The sequence below is a fragment of the Sciurus carolinensis genome, chromosome 12 (genome assembly GCF_902686445.1).
Source record: "Sciurus carolinensis chromosome 12, mSciCar1.2, whole genome shotgun sequence".
Lineage (NCBI taxonomy): Eukaryota > Metazoa > Chordata > Mammalia > Rodentia > Sciuridae > Sciurus > Sciurus carolinensis.
The window spans coordinates 22,712,652-22,734,662 of NC_062224.1; the positions used below are offsets into that span (position 1 = coordinate 22,712,652).

Sequence of the window (22,011 nt, forward strand, 5' to 3'; positions counted from 1 at the left end):
ATGTTGGTGGGACAATTTTGCCTGAGTGCTGCTGCTTCTGACCCCCTAGAAGAAAAAAAAAAAAAGTTTTTTTTGACTATTCAGTTCTTGGCGATCAGGACACCGTTGCTATCACTTCCAGTAGCTAAGTGGTGCTGGAGAGGACCCTGTGGTTCCTGACCAGTTACAAGTATAGTTGTCACCAGTTCCAGGATCCCAGCAGACACCAAGATCCTTGGATGCTCAAGTTCCTTATTTAAAATGGCATGCTACTTGCATGTAACCAATGTGCAATCTCTTGCATACTGTAGATCACCTCTAGACTACTTATAATATCCAATACAATGTAAGCGCTATGTAAGTAAATGGCTGTTATACTGTATTGTTTAGGGAATAATAACAAGGAAAAGGTCTGTATGTGTTCAGGAAACAGTTGTGCTGGTTTTTGGTTTTTTTTTTTTTTTCTTGATGTTGTTAGAGTCTATAAATGCAGAATCTAAAAATGCAGAACCTGCAGATAAGGAGGGCTGACTTATCCCAAGTTGAAGAGACAACCAAAAGAAAATAGAGTCAGAAGAGAATGAGGCAAACATGTTTTGTGAGTTTTTTCTCAAAATGGCCAGAATAAGAAGGGAGTTTTTCCACTGGTTTAAAGGAAAGGATTTTCCATCCATCTTTAAGCAAATATGGAGTTACAAGCGCAGTTTTCCTATCTAAGCTGACTGAGGGTTGAAGAACATTGACATCCATTAGACTGGGCTATTATTCCCCCTTGATCACAAGGAACATAACTTTTGTGTCTTTCAGAAAGTGAAGCCTTTATTTGTGCAGTCTAAAATGAACTTGGAAGAAACTGCATCTTCTTCAAGTGATTATCATTTGAATTTGGTAGGAAGATTATTTTTCCCTATTAAATATTTAATCAGTTAATATTATTGACTATCAGTAATGAAATTTTTGGTCTCTTTACAGGTAGAAAAAAAGTACCAGGACACAGTTAGTGATCAGATGTCATTGTATCAATCACCCAGAGGTAAGAATCTTGGGGTCTGGTGGTAGCTCAGTGGTAGAGCACTTGTCTGGCATGCTTGAGATTCTGGGTTCAACCCCCAGCATCTCCCAAAGAAAAATAAGAAGGAGGTAAAAATCTTTATTGTTGGAAAGAGGTTCACACACAGTATGAGTACTTAGTCTTGAATAACTTTTTTTGACCCTAAGGTGTTTGGTGTTCTGAATGACTCTTTTCAGTCAATTTATAAAAATATGCATAGATAAGATGAATAAAGGTATATTAACATGTGTTCCTGAAATCTGACCACTGGTAACTGAAAACGAATTTGTCTATTTCAAAATCCAAAACTGTCTCAGTTGGAATCCGGTTTCTTTTTTAATTAAACTGTTAGCAAACATGAAGCTCTTGTTAATTTCCTGTTTTTCCAGTTTAATAATTAGGAGAAAAGTACAACTATTTCCAGCAACTGTATCTCCCATCAGTCCTTGAAGAACTTCACACTGGACTTTTATAAAAATGGAAGTCCCTTTGTCTACATGTGTCTATAAGACTTTCTCTAAATTTAGAAACCCAAATAGGAAACCTACTTACCTGCATCTTCCTTCAAACGTCTGTGTTCTAAGGACTACAGCTGAGGGCGTTCAGAGGCAAAGGCAAGCATGTGAATGTAAAGAAATTCATTGCTGAAAGTGTCTTAATTAGTAGGCTGTAATAAGCAAGTCAAAATTACAAAGTATGGCACTGTTAGTCTAAATTATTGATCACGACCTAAGAGTGCCAGTAATTTGTTTTTCATGTCCAGGAAGATTTAAAAGTAGACTTTGTTAATGAATTCTTTATGCAAGGAGGAAATGTGTCATAAAAGTTTAAATCCTCAGCCCCTAAGTGTAAAATCCTCTATTTTTTGAAAACCTCAACAGAGATATGAAGAATATCTCTTCTCCTGGGCCTCTATCCAACAGAGAAACTTTTTCCATGGTGCTTATGTGTACAGGTGATATCAGTTCCACAGGTACCTGCCCTGGTTACAAAGGATTCTTTCAGCATTCATAGTTCCAGCTGCCTCTCTTAAGCTGATACTTATATTACAGTAATGCTGAGTTTGGACTCCACTGCATGCATCCAATAGCTTAGGAAGCAGTGACCTTTAAAAGTACTGTCATGTAAGTAACTAATTAAATTGGTTGAGTTTGTTGGAAATTTTAACCCATATGCTAATTTATTTCTTAAGCATCTTAATATACTCATGATTTATCATAAAAATGAGGATTGGTAATTTGGAATCTGTAGTTGACCTGAAATTTTAAGAGGAAGTTTAGTTAACAATAGCATTTCATTTTCCTAAATATTCATTGGAGGATTTTACATCCAAAATTGACTTTCCCCAGCCAAGCAAACCATTTTGTAGAGGAGCTGGGTGCAGTGGCACATGCCTGTAATCCCAGCTATTCAGGAGGCTGAGGCAGGAGGATCCCAAGTTCACTGCCAGCATAGGCAATTTAGTGAGATACTACCTCACAATCCAAATTAAAAGGACTGTGGATAAGCTCAGTGGTAGTGCATCACTGAGTTTAATCACCAGTACCACCAAAAAAAAAAAAAAAAAAAAAGGTTTATCTCAGGTAACACAAATAATGGGTGCCTGTTATATATTTTATATAACTGGCTGAAATAACCATGAAATAAACACCGCCACCCCCTTTCCTCATCCCTGAAGATGCAAAATGTGGTTATCTCCATTCTCTTTGCTGAAAATCCTCCCTAGATTCATTAGTTCATTTTCTTTATCTTACTGATAAAATTGAATATAAATGCTCTCTTATGACCCATAACTCAGTACTGTATCACAAAGTTCATGATTCTGAATATTAATCTGCATTGTACAGGACAAGTGTGAAAATTTTTATGCCAAATGCCTTTGGACAGAACTCTTAAGTTTCTTCCTATTAAATCTCTGATACAAAAAGAAAAGGAAACTCTAAACAGAAAAATAAATGTCTGATCCAACTTCAACATGTCACATTTGTCCCTCTGAAGATAGTGCTGGGAAATAAACTAGTTAACAAAGTTTCTGGTGAACTGGTTCCAGTTACTCCATAATCTGCTAGAAATGAATCTTCAATTTTTATCAAACAAAAACAAATGAAAAGCAGAAATTAGTTATTAATTTACTAATCTGAGGAGCAAATGAATGTTCTCATTAGAAAACTATCTTTAATGGCTTGTAGATGGTATTCTTGATCAACTTTCAAAAGGCCAAATTGACCACCAAACAAGTCATTTCCTACTCCCAGCTACTTTGGAAGGTTGAGAACCCCTTTCAGACTTCTAGTAAATAATCTAATACACTATCAGAGTTTTCGAGCACTAACTCATGAATACATATGAAAGAAGTGTTAGCTACATGGTTAATATATATCTGATAAATAAATCTCTATTATTTTCTAGAACATGAAGGTAGGTATTATGATGTATCTGGTGATAGACCCCAAACCAAGCTCTCTCAAATCACTGTTGTCTTTTGTACCATGTTTTCAAATATGCAGATAGAATATTAATATTTACAATATCTTACTGAAAGTTATCCTCTCTGACACAGGATCCTCAGCCTTACATCAAAGATTTAAGTTCTTAGGCTGTACTGCGACACCATAAAATACTTTTTAAAGTATATATAGCTACCAGGTATGGTGGCACATGCCTGTGGTTCCAGCTACTTTCAGAGATCGATACAGGGAGATTACTTGAGCTTGCAAGTTCAAGACCACCCTGGGCAACATAGTAAGACCCCGTCTCAAAAGAAATAAACCAAAAACAAACCAACCAATAAAAGACGTATAGCTAATGTCTAGTGGATACAGCCAATCCTCTAAATGGCTTTCAGGTTTTAACTCTGATTCTCACCAAGATAAGTTCTCCTGTTTTCCCCAATTTCACAGACAAGAGAATTGATTACAGTAGGGTTTAATAAACGACCAGGGTTATACCACCAGTAGGGAGCAGGAGTATTCAAACTCAACAGAGCGGCCAAAGGGCCCATCTGCCTGTCACCACTTGATCATACTGACTCACCCCAAGACTCGTGCATGGCCAGGTCTGTCCCATTCCACTAGCAATGGAGAAGCACATGATGGAAGAGAAAGGACATGGGCTTGGGAAGTCGACCGGCATTGGTTCCAACCTCCGTTGATCACTCACTCAATGGGGAGGTCGTTCCAGTTCCCTGTGCTATGTGAATTGGAGATGGCAACCCCACCTTGGAGGTTTAGTGAAATCATTAAATAAGGGCTGGTGGCGTGGCCCAGTGAGAGTGCACTTACCTAGCATGCATGAAGCCCTGGATTTGCGCGCTAGCACTCCAGAAAAGAAAAAAGGACTGAACAAGATAATATATGTGATGTACCTAGCTAATCCCTCTGTATACTTTTCCTCCTGAGCTATTCATAATCTAATACCTAACCTACATTTTAACCCACCTATGAGAGCAATAATGCCCTGGCAGGCTAGTGAATTAAAATAATTTATCTCTCCTTTGCTTCTTTAATAACTCATTTTCTACCAGGCATAAGTATAACTAAAATCTAGTGTTAGTATAGAAACATACAGTGAATTAAAATACAAAATATAATTCGAAACAAGGTTGTATCAGATGTGTCCTGCCTAAGCAGGTTGAAAGTGATTTTTTGTTACATTGCAAGTCCTAAAAATTCTAAAGAGAGCCACAGAGAGTCATCTGTGCCACACAGAAAGTTTTAAGAAATGAATAAATTCTGGTTCATAGAAGGGAATAAAAATAAGGCACAATACTATCTGCCAAATTTCAAAGCAGTTTTTTATGCAGTCGTAATTATCCCAGGAGAGTGCAAGTAAGATTATTAATTTGTTTGCTGCTTACCTGTGATAAAATTTGGGATCTGAGCTGCTCATTGTGTACCCAACACTTCCGCAGATTCTATGTACTTAAGAAGACCTTTCTCACAGTCCAGTAATTAGGTGCTATTGACATTGTAATCTTTGGAAATGTTCTTAATGAGCTCAAGAGACACGAATCTTGTAGATAAAACCTCAAAGTAACAGTGGCTCTTTAAGTGGCTTGTCAGGAATAAAAGGTTCAAACATCAGTATCTGAAACACAGGAGAAACCCAAATTTAAACCTAGATTACATTGTGTTGTTCATTCTCTGGAACTTCCAGGGAAGAAACTTCCAGGAGGTGATTGGAAAGGCTTTTGAAGAATGGAATGATCACATTGCATTTGCTATCATTGAAGGGACTTTCTTTCCACCCTTTGGAACTTTAGATCTGAAATGTGTTGTTTGTAAACATATTTTCCACCGATGTATAAAGATTAATGTTCATTGCAAGTGGAGTTCAGAGTTCAGTAGTCCCTGTTATTGTTTTAAATCACAAAAATAATTTTGAAAATCACACAGGAATTAGAATTAGATCAAAGATAAAAAGAAATCATAGGCATAAATAAAAATGAAATCCAACAAGCTAGCATTGTTTTATATATTGTTTCTAGCTCATCAGCTATGATTAATATAATTTGGAGGGTTTTCAAATTTACATTAAAATGCACACCTGATATTACTATGCATACAAATGACACATAATCTTTTAGCATATAATTGATAGAAGGAATTAACCAATGAATTATGGGTTAAGTTCCAAAACTAACCTGATTTATCACATACGGTATATTAATAGAAGCCTGTAAATATTAATGATGTCTCTGCCACCAACTTTCCTACTACTTCCTTTGTTGTCACCAAGTAGTTATTATTCAAATGTCATATTTCTAGGTTATATGTGCCAACTTGTCTTGGAGATTTGAGCTGATTCTCTACTTTTCCTTGCTTTTTGTACATTTATTATGAGATACTTTCTACTTGAGGCATACAATTCAGGATATTAGATGATAAAACCTAGAAATCAGTAGCTTGTCTCTTAATTGTCATTCCAAATGCAGGGAATTGAAAGGACATAGGAAGGGATGAGGATAAGCAATGGGATTAGAGAATTAACGATAAAAATAAGAGGCTCTCTAACTGAAGCTGTGTCCATAGTTCAGACGGGAGCTTGAAAAATGTGACAAATGAAAAGAAAATGTAACCCATGCTTTGAAAATACAGTGCTACCCTTTGAAATAAATAAGTCAGTAATGACTTCAAATTTGCAAGGTTGTTAACATTTAGTAGAAGAAAGTCTAATACATATTAAACACTTACTTTTTTAATCTGATGAATGGTATGGTATTAATTCAGTCTGGTGATACTTTTAGGTATATATAGACAGTGTTTCATTTAATAAATACCACTGAACACAGTTATTATTCTAACACCTGGTGTTTAGAGGTCTCCAAATCATGAAGGAAAAGACAAAAAAGAATGATTTCTGGTTAGTTCAGTTCTGGGATCATGAGTTGGATACTAGCAAACTCTGGATCCTGTGACCAATGACTTCATCCCAAATCTTAGCTGCCTGGTTGCAGCCTAATACTATGGCATTATGAATTGTATAAGCCTTTATTGTGTAACAAAATATTGAGGACAGATTAATTAGGGCGGAAACTAGTAGGTGTTAATTGTTTAAGAATGGTTCTGTTACAGAAGTGGCAAAGTGTTACAGGACATTATTGTATATGGATTTATGTGAACCCACAAACTTATCAACCTTGAGTTTGACATGACATCCTTGTGTATGAAAGATGCCATGTTAATATTTCTTTCAACTGAAGGAACCCCAGCTTTGAATTTTGCAGGAGTAGATTGAGATCAGAAAAGTGGGTATTGAGCCAGGTGCTATGGTGCAAACCTGTAATCCCAGCTACCGGGGAAGATGAAGCAGAAAGATTGCAAGTTCAAGGCCAGCCTCTGCAATTTAGTGAGGCCCTGTATCAAAATAAAATTAAAAGAACTGGGAGTGTGACTCAGTGATAGAAGGCCTCTGGGTTCAATCCCTAGTACCACAAAAAAAGAAAAAAATGAAAATGAGAGGAAAAAAGAAACAATCTCATGGGGAAAAAGTATGTCATAGAAATAAATATTTTGTCTACTATTAAATTTTATATAAATGTAAGCTAGAGGGGACTAAGAAAAGATGAAATAATTATATTGTTTATGTTTTTGTAACAGTAAGGATGTAATTGAAGAAAGGCTTTATTTTTCATAAACAGATAAAGTAGAAACTATTTGTTTTTTATTATAAAATATTTAAAATATTCAGAAAATATGGAGAATTACATACCACCTGGTTCTATTAGAATTTACCATACTTGATTTAGAAGAGAAATAAACAATGAAGATAGAATTGAATCTTCCTGATACCATTTCCTTTCTTCCGTCCCCAGTGTCCCCGGTGCTAACCACTGCTCTAATTTGAGAATTTATCAATGTTGCATATTTTACATCATTATACATACATACCCACACATTCATAAACAATGTATCATTTGTCATGTGGTTTTATATGAATGATAATGAAACGTATGTGTTCTCGATTTTTTCTATAAATGCTGTTTTTTAATTCAATTACAGCATTTTGCCATATGTAGCTTGAGTTCATTTATTTTATCTGCTGTATAGTAAATTCTGCTGTCTGAATGTGCTACAGGTTGAGAATCAAAAACTTTTTGCCAGCATGACACCACCCGTGAAAATTTCATACCATAAAATTGTTTCATGCACAAAATTATTAAAAATGTTGTATACAAAATCTCCAGGCTATGTGTATGAGGTATATGTAAGCATAAATTATTATTTTTTATTTTTTGAGCTGCCGGGAACTGAAACCAGGGCCTTGCACATGCTAGGCAAATGCTCTACTGCTGAACTACAACCAGTCTGAAGTATAAATGAATTATGTGATTAAACTTGAGTAATATTCCCAAAATATCTCTTTTATGTGTATGCAAATATTCCCAAATCCAAAAATATCTGAAATCCAAAATACATGTGGCCCCAAGCATTTCAGGTGAGGTATATTCAATATATACAACATGGTATTCATTCTCCTGTTGATGGGTATTTAGAAGATTTTCAGTTTGTTGAGTGAAAAATACAGCTGCCATAAACACCCTTGAACATTTCTCAGTGATACGTATAAGTGGTTCAGTAGGGTAAGTACCTGAACATGAAATTGCTGAGTTCCAATAAATTTACTAGATACTGTTAAATTGTACTAATAAATGGTGGCACTAACACATATCAGTGGTTTATGAATTTGTATTATTTAATATTCCTACTAATACCTGGAGTTGCTATACCTCTTAATTTTTGCCAATCTGGTAGGCATGACTTTGTATTTAATTTTTTTAATTTCAATTTTCCTGATAATAATGAGAATAATTTTTAAGTATTTGTTGACCATTTTGGTTTCCTTTTCTATGAATTGATTGTTACTTAGGAATAAGTCTAATAAAAGATGTGTAACACCTTCATGAAGATATTATAAAACATTTTTTCCATTATTGGGTAGTTCTTTTACTTATGGATTTGCAGAAGACTTTATAAATTCTTAATACTATTCCTTCATCAGCTCTATGTTGCACAAATATCTTCTTCCTGTTTATTTTGTGACTTTTAATTGAACTTTTAATGTCCTCTGTTGAACCAAAGTTTTTAAATTTTCAGAGTAATATTTTTCAATCTTTTAATTTATAAATTGTTCTTTTATTGACCTTTTTAAAGAAAAGTTTTCCTATTCTGAGTTTGTAAGGGTAATCTCATGCCACCTGCTAAAAATATTAGCAATCTAATTTTTACACTTAAGCTTTTTAAAGCACTAGAATTAATTCTTGTGGATGGTGTGATTTGGAATTTAATTTTTGTTTCCATGTTATAGCTGATTATGTTATTGCCATTTACCTTTCGCCCTGCATTTGTAAAACTACCTCTGAGATTTTATGGCATGGAATTTGCACTGGTGGTATCATGTTGGCATGCAAAAGTTTTGGAGCATGTCAGATTTCAGATTTCTCAGTTAAGGATTCTCAACCTGTAGTACATTGAGACATCAGAATTTACTATACAGCAGATAAAATAAATGAACTCAAGCTACATATAGCAAACTACTGTAACTGAATTTCAAAAAACAGCATTTATAGGAAAAAATCAAGGCTACATACATTCTACTGTCATTCAAATAATACACAAAAATGTGTATACATTATATATTCTCTGATAGCATAGTTTATAAACTGTCACTATCAATTATGTTCATTGTAGATTTGTCATAGTTATTCTTTATCAAGTCAAAACATTATCTTCTATATGTAGGTACTTCGAGTTTTTGTAATAAATTGATAGCTAATTTTTATCTGGTAATTTAGTTTCTCTACCTGCTGAGTTGATCAATTTGATCTCCTTTTATCTGTTAATGTTGAAGTATATTAAAATGTTCTCATGTTGAATCATAGTTATAATTTCTCATTTTTGTATACATGGTTAATTTTGATTCTTGGGCATTTTATTTGGGATTTTTCTTCTGAGTTTGCTATAATTTTCCCTAATCTAACTTTATCTAACTTGGATATAAAAGTTCTATTAGGTACAAAGAAATAATTGGCCTGTTCTACCTCTTCTTTCAGACTATTAAAGTTTTTAAAAATAACTCTCATCTTTTCTTTGATGGTATGAAAATTTTGTCAGTAAACTGGGCCTGGTGTCCCTCGTGTAGATGAAAAAAAATCTTTGAACCCCAATTTAGTTTCTTTAGTAGAACCAACATGGTTCTGTTTTTTATTAAGTCAATTGCAGCAACATTTTTTCTAAATAATCCATTTTATCTAGGTTTTCATATACATTGAACTGAACTTGTTCAGTATTTTACAATCTCTATAATTATTTCCCCTTTTCTCTCTCTAATGTTGTTTGATATATTTTATATATGTTTGCTCTTAGTCCTGCTAAAGATAACATTTAGTCTTTAGAGTACTAATTTTTGGTATATTGATTAACTCTGCTATTTCGGGGTCATCTAGTTTAATTTGTGTATTATCTCTACCACTTCCTTCAGTTTTTAAAAGTTTCTTCCATACATTTTCTCAAGCTTGCTCATTTCATTTTTACTACATTTCTAATAAGTGCATTTATGGCTCTAAAAATGTCGTTATATCTCCCAAATTTTAACATATAGTACTTTGTTACTTGGCTCTAAATATTTTATTCCATCATGATTTCCTCTTTAACATGTGAGATTTTTTAAGAAGTTTTTTTGGGACTGCTTTACCTTTAAGAAATAACTAACAATTTTGTTTTATTTAAGTTAGAAACGTGGTCTGTAAGACATTGATTCTTGAAAATTTCTACAGACTTCCTTTGTGAAGCACGTTGTTAATATTCTATATGAACTTGAAAATAATTTGTTTTCTATTTTTTGAGTGCAGAATTCTATTCCTTTTGATTAGGTCACCTTGCCAATTTAGTAGTTCAAATGGTTTTTATTCTAATCTATTGTGTACAAGTCTCTTATTTTTCTAAAGGAGGAATACAAAATATCTCAGTGTGACTGAGGGTTCATCAGTTTCTCTAATTATATCAATTTTATGTCACACATATTTTTTGAGTATATTAGATGTATCATTATTATGTTTTCTTTTTTTGGTGGATTGTTGTATGCAGGGCTCCATTTAACCCTAGCAATTTTTTGATTTCTTAAATTGTATTGTCTTATATAAATAAATAACCATATAATAGCTTTCTTATTAATATTTGCATTGCACCATTTTCTTCATCTTTTTTCAGTATTTTTATGATTCTTCATGTTAGTTTCTACTTTTAGCAACCTCTATTTGAATATTTTTCTTTTCAAATCTCTCTGATATCTACTTTTGAGCCATTAAATTTATTGTTTATGATTGCAATTATTGATATATTTGTACTTATTTCTATCATTTTATCTTTGTATTTTCTGATATTTTGCTTTACTTTCTATTATATTCTACAAAGTTTTGCTTTAAATTGATAACATTTTCTTCCCCTCTCCTACCACTGATTTGAAAGATACAAGTTATATTTTTTTTTAGTATAGAGACATCTATACACACACACACACACATCTAGATAATACATATAATATATATATATATATATATACACATTAGTGCATATGTATGTGTAAAGTATCGTTACTTCAATAATTGGTGAGGGCTTAATGATAAATTCTGTTTGTCTTAATTGTTGCATCATTCTTAATGGTAGTTTAGCAAGATATGAGACTCTAGGTTGGCAGCTGATTTTTCCTCCATATTTTGTTATTGTATTATCACCTTTGTGCCTTTACTTGGGATTATGATATTTCTGGTAGCAATCTGTCAATCATTTTTAGGCACTTCATATTTGCTTTATGTTCGTATTTAAGGTTTACTCTTTATTTCTGGTAATGTAAAGTCTTACTACAATGTATTTAGTGGTATGTTTATCTTTACCAATATTCAGAGTACAATTTCAATTTGATGATTCATGTGTTTCTCTACTTCCAGAAATTTCTCAGCTATTAGCTTTTCAAATATTGCTTGTACAACATTCCCTACATTATTTTCTTTTAAAGTACCTTTCAATCTATTCTCTATTCTTCTAATCTACATTTTCAATTTTTACGTCTATTTCTCTATTGTGAATTGTTCAATACTGCCTTTCGATTTTCTTTGTGGTTTTGTTGTTTTGATTGTTTGTTTGGGTGCTAGGGATTGAACCCAGGAGTACTTAACCACTGAGCCACATCCCCATCACTTTTTATTTTTTATTTTGAGACAGGGTCTTGCTAAGTTGCCAAGGCTGGCCTTGATCTTGCAGTAGACCTGCCTCGGCCTCTTGAGTTGCTGGGTTGCAGGTATACAGTTACCTCTCAATATTCTAATTCTTGCTTCAGCTATACCAGTATATCCCATATTTTAGTGTTTCATTGTAGTGACTTTTTAATTTCTAAGATATTTAATTGGTTGTTTTCATAGTCACTTGTTCTTATTTTATTCTGGCCTGTTTTGTTACGTTCATTTTTTTCTTTTTAATGACTATCATTTATCTCTTTGAACATATAAACAAGTTTTAAAATCTTTATCAGACTATTTCATCAAATTAAATTTATGTGAAGTGAATTCGTGTTCTAATAACCTATCTTGCTGTTGTCTTTTGTAGCATTCTGTTCCTTTATTGATTTTGGAACTTTGGTTTGCTGGCAAGGCCCTCTCTCTTCTCTTTCTCTCTCCCTCCCCAACTCCCCCCCCCCCACACACACACACTTCTGTGACCACATCTTTTTGTGTCTTTCTGATTCCTAGTCCACAACCAGGTCTTGTAAGTTTGAGGATGCCTGCTCCATTGTAAGATGAAGGTTCCTGGAGTGTCCAAACCAGCAAGTGATTTGCCTCAGCTCCTCTGTGTGAAGGGAGTTTTGTCTTCTAGGCTTATAGCTTTCTATAAGCAATAACTCCAGGTTAGAAACTATCTTGGTTTTGTTGTTGTTATTGGTTTTCTCAACCTCCTTTCATTAAAGCTTCTGACAGCAATGAGTAGATTCATTCTTCCACCCAGTATGGAGCATATTTAGCCTGTTACCAAAAAACAACTGTATTCCTGACTGTCAGTATGAGTTTCTGCACCAAGAGGCCTTTGATTTGATTATGTATTCATTTGCTAAAGTTGCCATAACAAAGTACCACAAACTGGGTGACTTAAACCACAGAAATTATTTTCACAGTTCTAGAAATCAGAAGTGTGAAATCAGGATATCAGTAGGATTGATTCATTTTAAGGACTGGGATAATATATTCCATGACTCTCATAGCTTTGGCAGACCTGAGTGTTCCTTTACTTGTAGACAGTGATATTTCTGTCTCTTCACATTATCTTTCCTCTACCGGTATCTGTATCTGTGCTCGACTAACTCCTTTTTATGAGGATATAGATATATTGAATTAGGATCTACCCATGATCTCATCTTAACTTAATAATCTGCAATGAACCTCTTTCTAAATATGGTCACATTGACAGGTACTGGGAGTACCAATTGTTAGGATTTAGAATGTTCCGCCAGGGCCCATCTGTTAAGGGCTTGTTCCTTCAGCTCAAAGAGCTTTGGGGAGGTGGTGACGTCTTTCAATAAGGGAGAGATTGTAGATGATCAGGATGTGCCTGAAAGGGTCTCTTATACTCTCTTATTCACTTCTAGTGAGCAGCTTGGCTCTACCACACCCTCCCCACCATAATGTGCTGCCTCGCCACAGTCCCCAGAGCAACACAGTCCACTGAGCATGGGCTGAAATCTCTGAACCCAGGAGCCCAAATAAACCTCTCTTTATATACAGATTATTCAGGTATTTGTTATAGTGACAGAAAACTAACTAACATGGGGGGATAGGACTTCAACATCTTCTGGGGAGACAAAATTCAATCCACACATGTACATTTACATTTTTTTACTAGAGAAATATTTACCTTGTTTTTTCCAAATTCGTCTTTTTTTTTTTTTTTTAGGATCTTCATTTGATTTACACCTTATCTATCCAATTTATCCTAAGAACACTTCACTTTTATAAATAATGGCCACAATTATTATCCTGTGCATCAAAATATACATTTAATATGTCATTTTGTTAAAAAAAAAAAAAAGAACACTTTAAAAGTCTCCACTTTATCTTTACAAAAGTCCTTCCCCCATTCTTCTGTCTATAACATAGTTGACTTTTCTGAAAAATCATGTTATGGGTTGAATTAAATCCATCCCCCACTCACCAGAAAAATACATTGAAACCCTAAGCCTCTTTCCTGTGAATGTGATCTTATGTAGAAGTAGGGTCTTTGCAGATGTAATGAAGTTAGGAGAGGATCCGTAGGAGATCCCTGGCTTCTAGGGTAAAATCCAGTGCAATTTAGCATGGAGGATCAGTCACAACCCCTTCCTGTCCCTACATGAGCTCTCTAATCTAGTCATAACAGATGATTTGCTGATCCCCACTGTTCCATGCTGTTCCAGGATACCTCCTTCACCTATGTGGTTGACCTTTTACCTGGTCCTGTTGGGCTCACTTATATTCTGTGGTCAGCTAGCCATCAATGACCTCATGCTGGCTGTCTGCTGGGATAAAAGGCAAGCCGACCTCATGACTCTTGGCATCAAGTAGGCTGCCCCAGACTTGCTTTCAAGGTGGTCTTAGAGTTCTCAAGAGTAGCAAGAGCAAGCTCAAGGCACAAGAATGGTCAAAGACTCTTGGCTTTACATTTGCTCTTGTCTCATTAGCCAAATAGAGCCAACATGGCCAAGACCAGAGTCAGCGTGAAGAGGAACAACAAGGCTGTGGATTCCAAGGGGGTCACACTACTTTACCTTCTAAGATTCTCTTTCTCCTTGTCATTATTCACTTATTCACTTCACAGACTTTAGGAAGACCTAACTATAAGCAAAGCCCTAGGCTAGGTAGGCACTGAGGACACAGAGAATTTTCCTGTGCTTGGAATTTTTGTCCTAGGACAGTCACTCAAAGATTGGCACACTCAATAAGTCTGACCAAGACTACAGAGATCCTACAAGGTAGCCTGAGTCTCTTCATTCTTCACTTCCACAGAAATTACTACCTGATTACTCAAGATTACCTATTAATAGCCTCTCCTTCCATAAGAATGACCAAAAGATAAAATACAAAAACAAAATTCAAAATATTGTAGTGAGTACATGTTTAAATTATAATTGAAAAAAGACTGTTTTTCTTTGGTGATCTAAGTTCAAACATGAAATTGTGTGATAACAGCATTTCCACTAAGTATGTAAGTGTCAGAGACATGTTATAGGAGCAGTTGTTCACTCGTTCATGGGAATAAACAGCTGCATATAATTTCAAAAGTGCAAATGAAAATCTTTTTAGAAAGCTATTTAAAGTTTCATATTAAGTGTATTTATTTTTCTTTAGGATGAGGACAGATTGCATTGGAAGTCTAGTCTTTCATAAAGAAGGGGGTGGGGAATAGAGTTGGGCCTTCATTTTCTCACAAAAGGCACAATGTGAAGCACATCTGTGAACATTGTATAATTTGTTATGTCCTACAAAGAGGTGGGTTTTTGTTATACACATACCAGAGCTATTTGGTACTGTTTCACCAATGATCTCTATTCAGGTCCAGAAAAGAAATTGGCCTCAGAAGAGTGAAAAGAGAATAAATTTTTCTTTAAAAATTAGATACAGATTATCACTTCAAAATGCAGGGGGGGATTTTACAAGTGACGGTGTACTGATTAGCTTTCCAATGGACATCCAGTCCTTTATAAAACACATACTAGCCGTGGTCAACTGTGACCAATGTGGTTTATTATCTCCAGAAGAGTTGAACTGAGATTACCCATCTAATGTAATTGAGAAATGTTGGGTGAACTTGAACTGTTCCGTGGACATAAATGACTCGAGAATTTATTTGATGAGACAGGAAAGGCTGAATATGGTAACTTTGTCTTTGATGGTTTGGTATAGTTAGTTCATTAGCAAGTTTTTCATATTTTTTGTTATTACTCTTTTTCTGGTGATTACAGAAAAAGGGCAAAAAAAAATCCCAAGATTCTGTACAATTTCTTTACAAAAAATATTTCCCACTATTGGCAATTATTCCTAACAGTTTTATATAGTTCACTCTTTAAAAGGAGACATTCATTTCTAAGTTGAGAGTGAACAATAATGAGGTTGTGAAAAGTTAATAAATGTACTATTTTTTTATGATATAGTCCCTAAATTATCTTTAAAACATTATCTTCTGATTTTGCTAATTTAAAACAGACATCATAAAATTGACATCTTATTCACCAAATGATCTCCTTTGCATATCTTGGTAAACTGATAAGTGTGAACTCTCATTGACGACATCTCCATGAAACACGTATGATAACTTTAACAATAGTATGATCTACAAGGTAGCATTAGATGACAATCCTTTTTCCTCATGCGTCTGCTCATAGCTAAGATAAATTCTCCTTTATTCCCAGTGACCAACACTAAGGTATATTTTGAATATGTACTATGTACACATATTATGTATACATCTTTTTACTGTATTTAAATATTATATCTTTTAAATTATTCACAGAACCTCTAAGAATAAATTATAAAAATCACACTTCATGCTCTTGTAACTCTTTAAATGGAATTTTTCACCGAAACTTTGTCATTAACAGAAAGGCCTTTTGGTGGTGCCCATACAAGCATAATGAATTGTATATGTTTGTGATACTGAATGACTCTTGCCCATATGCTGCACTGCAAAGCTACATGAATGAGACATTTACCAAATCAGGCCCACCACATTAAACAGAAAAACAATCTTTATTCATGGTAACTTATCAGTTTCAATTAATCACCCTTAACAATGGAAATTCTGATGTGTTCAAGCAACTTGAAAGCAACAGGTCATCTCCAGGGCAGCCATGTTGTGTCTTTGTGCTGATGGTTTCAAACAAAGCAACATCTCCAATAAATATACATACATATACATACATACATGTGCATATATACATATAAATGGGCCGTTACAGCTATGCCCTGCAGCACCAAGGAAAATGCATGTGCGCTGTATATGATTTTTATCATAGAGAATTTAATTGTTTTCCTAAAGTATTACTTTTTGAGCCCTGCACGTTTAAACAAAAGGAAAGAAATTTCCATTGGATGACCATCCTTTCAGTTTCTGTGCTGCTATGTGAATAGCATTGTGCAAACCATTCCAATGGTTTTGAAAAGGGGTAACCATTGGTTTGATTTGGTTACACGGTTTAGTAAAGAGCTCCCTCCCACTGCCTTAGGGTCTGTGAAAGGTCTGTGACCTGTTTAGAACTGCCAAGTGAAATGTCATGTCGCCCCTCCCAAATGGGAGTATCTGCATTCATTTGATCAGTATAAAAAATGATTGGGGATGGTGAGATCAGTGCTTTTGAATTGCAATTTATAGCAGTTTACAAAAATGCACATTGTTGGAAAAGAAAACATGGAAGTGTTTCTTTCTAAATTGCATTACCTGTGAAATGTCATTAGTCTTTTAAGGATATTTACATCCTTTTTTTTATAATTTGGGAGACTTACATCAACTAAGGAAAATCAGAATTATGTCACGTTATGATTTTTTAAACATATTTTGGTTTTAGTCATAAAATTTATGGAAAACAATGTGTCTGAGTTCTCAGGATGAGCATCATTTCTCATCATGTCCATTGACTAATTCCCTTAGATTATCTTTGCTAATGAGTTGTATTGGTAGAAGATCTCCAATTTCTTTCCAAGAAAATGGAGGAAACTCGTTTGTTGGTGAATGACTTATCTGTTGATTTCTAATTGAGACTGAAATCTCCACAGACTTACTCCACCAGGTTTCCATTATTCCTTCAACACATTACCACTTCCTCGTGAGATCAGTACTTTTGAAGCTATGGTCTGTAGACCATAGACACATAGATGCATTATCTACATGTATGTATGGTTTCACGAAAAGAAATGTCATTTCTTTTTATTAAATATATAAAAGAATATAGGAAGAAAAGGTTTAGGTAGGCTGTTCAAGTTCACAAACACCTACTTCACCCAGCTGGGGTCAATGGGATGCAGAAAGCAATGCCCTTTATGCTTTTTCCAGAAGTATTAGAAGCACCTTCTCTTCATCTTAGGCATCAAGTGCAATTGGACATTACATTGAAGAAATCTTTTGAGTAAGAAAAGTTACCTTGGGAAAAGGCCCTCAGGGCTTCCCTGGTTGATAGTTGACTAAGAAAAGAAAGGTCCTTTTTTCAGAAAAGACTTGACCCAGATAGACGCTCCAGCACTCCACTTTGAACCTCTGCAACTATTGAAAGCCGAGGATGTCACGTTTTTATCTTTGTTCATGTTAAGACTTGGAATGACAGCCTGGCTCTGTGTTCCCCTCTCCCACTGCCCCTGCTCCAAGTGTCCACATTGACACCTACCGGTGACCGCAGGCTGCAATTCTTTGTTGCCTTCTCCACGCTCCTGGCTTTCACTGGGATTAGCTCAAAGCCTTTGTTCCCCTTCAAAGCTGGAACATCACATCCCATGTTGTGGCTTTCCTGTCTCAGACCCCCAAGGCTTTCCTCACAATTTACACACCAGGTAAAAGTTCCTCCCTCCTGGGGCAGAAAAACTACCCTTGGACTAGCCAGCATTTCCTCCTTAGTGCCCAATTTCAGAGCCCCGGCCAGTGTGGTTTTCTTTCTTTCACATTTATAATTTCCTATTTCATAGGGAAGGACTATTGAAACAGATGGAAATTTAAATCTTAGGTAAAGTTCAGAGTTAAATCCCTAGATCTAAACACAAGACAACCTTTCCCACTTTTTAAATTCTTTTACAGTGGGCCGTATTTCTTCCCAGAGGGTTAGTGACTGGTCACAAGCAGGTAAGAACACTTCTACAGTCCAGGTCAGTAGAAAAGCAGTCTCAGAGGAAAACTGGAGAGGGGTGGGAGCAGCTTGTTTTGAAGGCCAAGGAGAATCTAACCATCTGATCTACCCACCCTTTACCCCCTGGTTGCTAAAGAGGTCCCAGATCTGGAAGGACCCCCTAAAAGTGCTACCTGGGGAAGGGGAGGGGTGGAGAGTGGCTGAGGTCTAGTAAGCAAAACAAAGTTTAGAGCTGTTTCTTGTTCTCTTTTTAGGGAAGTCAGGATCTTCAAAAGAGCCTTGGGAGAAGATATGGGTACACCATCCCAGCCCCACTGACTGATGTGGACCCAACGGAGCAGCGCAGAGGAGTCACAGAATAGAGGACCCCCCTCATCCTGGATGGCGAATAAGGCCTGCTTCCCTACGAAGGAATATTGTCTCCAAGGCGTTTCTAAACCATTCAATTTTTCCAGATTAGGAACACCAATTCAGAACTCGGAGAGCGCGCCTTTTGGCGCGCACCTTTTCTAAGCCCTAAGGAAGCCTCTTGAGCGCTCCTGCAGGGTGAGCTGGGCGCGCGGACCCTGAGGGCTCACCGAATCCATTCTAGTCGCTGGATCAGAGGCGCGCCTAGAGCCTAGGGGTGGGAAAGAGCGTACTTCAATTAAAATTAAGGCATTAAACTTGTGTGACACTCTCTAATTCATCCAGTCTCTAACACAAAAGGAGACCGATTTGCTACCTTCTGGCCAGTGAACTAAGTCCCGGGAAAGTGAACCACAGACATTGAGGGGACTTTGTATTTCCTTTGAGAAGGTTCCACTCTTCTCTTCATTTGGTGGCACGGGGCTCCTAGAGGTATCGTAAGGATAGTAAACGAGTCTTTAAAATGTGGGGGCACTTTTTGAAGTTTTGCTTCGCGGAGAGTATGAAGACCAAGTGCTAAGTTTAAGGGTTCAGTCTGGAATGTCAGCTGCCGTTTATTGAAATGCCCAGTTGCTTTTCTTCGTGCGTAATGTTCAACTTGGTCCTTTCTCTTCCCCTAAATAAAAGTTCGGGCCTGTCATTCTGTCTCTAAATCGTAGGTTCTCGATTACAAATTTCAAGGCTATTTATTAAGGCCCAAGAAATATATTTGTGGTAGTTGTCACATAAAGCTGACGTACTCTGGTCCAAAAGAAAGCCAGAGAGGCGATTTATTTGTGCGTAAAAGGAACAAGATTTAATTGGAGAGAGACGTGTTATTTTGAAGGCAAGTACATGGGGTGGCATAGCGCCGTGAAGCATTATTCGAGCTTCATCTACTATGCACTATATGCCACCGTCTCCAAAGGAGTGTTGCCCTAGAAACTTGTTTTAAATCTGCTGCTATATATCAACACCTTGTTTTAGCAGTCCTTGGCTGAATTACAGTTACACAGTTTGGCGCTTCTTTCAAATTTCCTCCCATCAGTTTGGCTAAAGAAAGGAATTTTTCTCCTTTAGAAATGAATTGGCTTAATTAGTAAGTAGATTAATGGCAATTGCTGGTGAGTTGGTTTCCAGCAGAGTTTCACCAGAGAGGGTTAATCGGAGTCAGGTCTGGAATCTTTCCCAGAACTGGCTGCCAGCCATTTCCACCAACCAATCAACCTTACAAGAAACGAAGGAAATCAAATAAAATTTATATTCTCTGTGTCATTTTCCTGGACCAAAATTTCTTGGAAGCAGCCCCCCAGGTTGAATGCAGTAGAGACTGTTTTATTTCAGAATTTTAACAGAAATTTTAAGCTTCATGATTTGTCTGAGTATTAAAGTAGAATTTCAAGTGGCACAATAAGTGTCTCCACAGAACATTGGGCGCATTGGAAACATCTAAGGCTCTCAGTCAATTTCAGGTTTAGAGCACTTACAACCCCCTTCTCAAGTCCCGCCCTAAATCTGTTATACACCAAAAGTCTTTCAAAAGTTTTGCTGTATGATTTGCAGTCTTTTCACTTATTTCTTTCCATAGTGATAAAAAAATGCATTCATAGTCTAACTTGCAGCTGCATTAGTCTTGCAAAAAAAAAAAAATCCCTGCTGAGAAATGCATATAATAGGAAAAACAGATCGGCTGGACAGCAGTGTAATTAATGCCAGAAAGGGCTGAGGCCGGTTTCATAGTTTGTCTTTTGAGGATATCAAGACGAGACCTGGTGAAAAATGACGCATGCTTTAGCATTTCAGAAAGCTGGCAACTGGCAGCGCTTTTCCTTTTTTCTTTGACTTTCTGCCGCAGAACAAAGAGGTCGGCAGAACTAGCTAGGTTGTAATGAGTTCTATGTCCCTAGCACATTAAGTGCATCATGGAAACATATTGTATCGAAATAGTTTGGAGGAGAATACCGGGGATGAAAGAGAATGGGTGCTTTGATCAGCTCCCTGGGGTCCTGAGCGCGCACAGACTGACTTGCAAGAAGTTATTCAGCTCCAGCTAGACACACTTACAACACCATTCAAAGAAATTTGCATATCTGTAATTTATCACATTGGTCCAGAACATTATTGCAAGGTAAATAAAAGTTAGTTGAATTAAAAAAATCAATCATCACAGATATAGAGGAACTGTGAAACCAGTCTTGCCATTAAAACTGGAAATAAATATGTCCATAAAACATGACGATTTAGAAGCTGACTTTATTTTTAAAGTGTCCTTAGACAACAGGTTATGCTCTTGAAAAAAAAAAAGTGGCCACAATTTTTTTGCCTTTCTACTTTAGGGAGTAAGTGTATTAGTAACTTCCAAGTGGAATAAAGTCACAAAAGTTGAATGAGATGCATGTGGCTATAACCAGCCTGTGATATGCAGAGAAAAATTAGAACACACTTTGAGGAGATATGAACGAAGGCTTAATCTCCTTGGAATCTACAAATGGTAAGGTTAAATCTCCTTTCTGCTTCTCTTGATTTCATTGCCAAGTCCCATTTGCTGAATTTTAGCTAGAAAGGATGAAATGTCCAGAGACCTGGGTCAATAGGAAAACTTGCTTTCAAGTGCCCCATGAGAACAAGTGAAAATTTAACAGGCAGGCATTGTTCTGGGTTTTTAAACAACCCAGTTAAACAGCAAACAAGAATCTTCAACTTGACCTTGGAAAAGGCTGTGTGCCTGCAGATAATCTATCAAACAACTCTGGATGACAATGATATATTTCAAAGTATTGTCAGATGAAAAGATTGATAAATTTGCTGCTGCAAAGAGAGAACTTTGGAAATAGGCAACAGGCAATTTAGCTCACCAACTCCGCCTCCTCCTCCTCTGTCCTCACTGCCCCATCCCCACCCCTCCACCCCCGGCCAGCCTTGGGGCCAACTCTATAGAAGAAGGCCAGTAAATCAGCACTGTAATATTTCTTAAGGGGCACGGAAAAGCTGTGAACAGTACTTCTCATATTAAACGCAATATTTCTTTGCTTTCGTGGGGAACAAAAGTCATAGCAAGACGTCTTTATGGCTAATTCAGTCAAAGGCACATCTCTGGTTCCCCCGCAGAAAGGTCAGTGTCGTTGTGTTTGGTCCACCGAGGGGGTGTTTTCACACTGAAAACTGAGCCAGCTGTCCCTGTCATACCCTCACCATTGGGGAGCGCGCACTAGCCATGGTTATTAGGCACATTCTACACCTGCAAAATA

The 22,011-nt window shown here is 36.2% G+C and overlaps 1 protein-coding gene across 2 annotated transcripts in view; it reads left to right on the top strand.

Annotated features, from left to right (window-relative positions):
• Positions 1-19,913, top strand: part of C12H10orf67 (chromosome 12 C10orf67 homolog) — a 120,791-nt gene extending 100,878 nt beyond the window's left edge. For both annotated transcript variants that reach the window (XM_047520717.1, XM_047520718.1), the window contains 4 exons: positions 787-867; positions 952-1,012; positions 18,328-18,372; positions 18,631-19,913. In XM_047520717.1, coding sequence (XP_047376673.1) covers positions 787-867; positions 952-1,012; positions 18,328-18,372; positions 18,631-18,698 — 255 coding nt within the window. In that variant the 3' untranslated portion in view covers positions 18,699-19,913. The remainder of the gene's footprint in view (positions 1-786; positions 868-951; positions 1,013-18,327; positions 18,373-18,630) is intronic.
• The last annotated feature ends 2,098 nt before the right edge of the window (positions 19,914-22,011 follow it).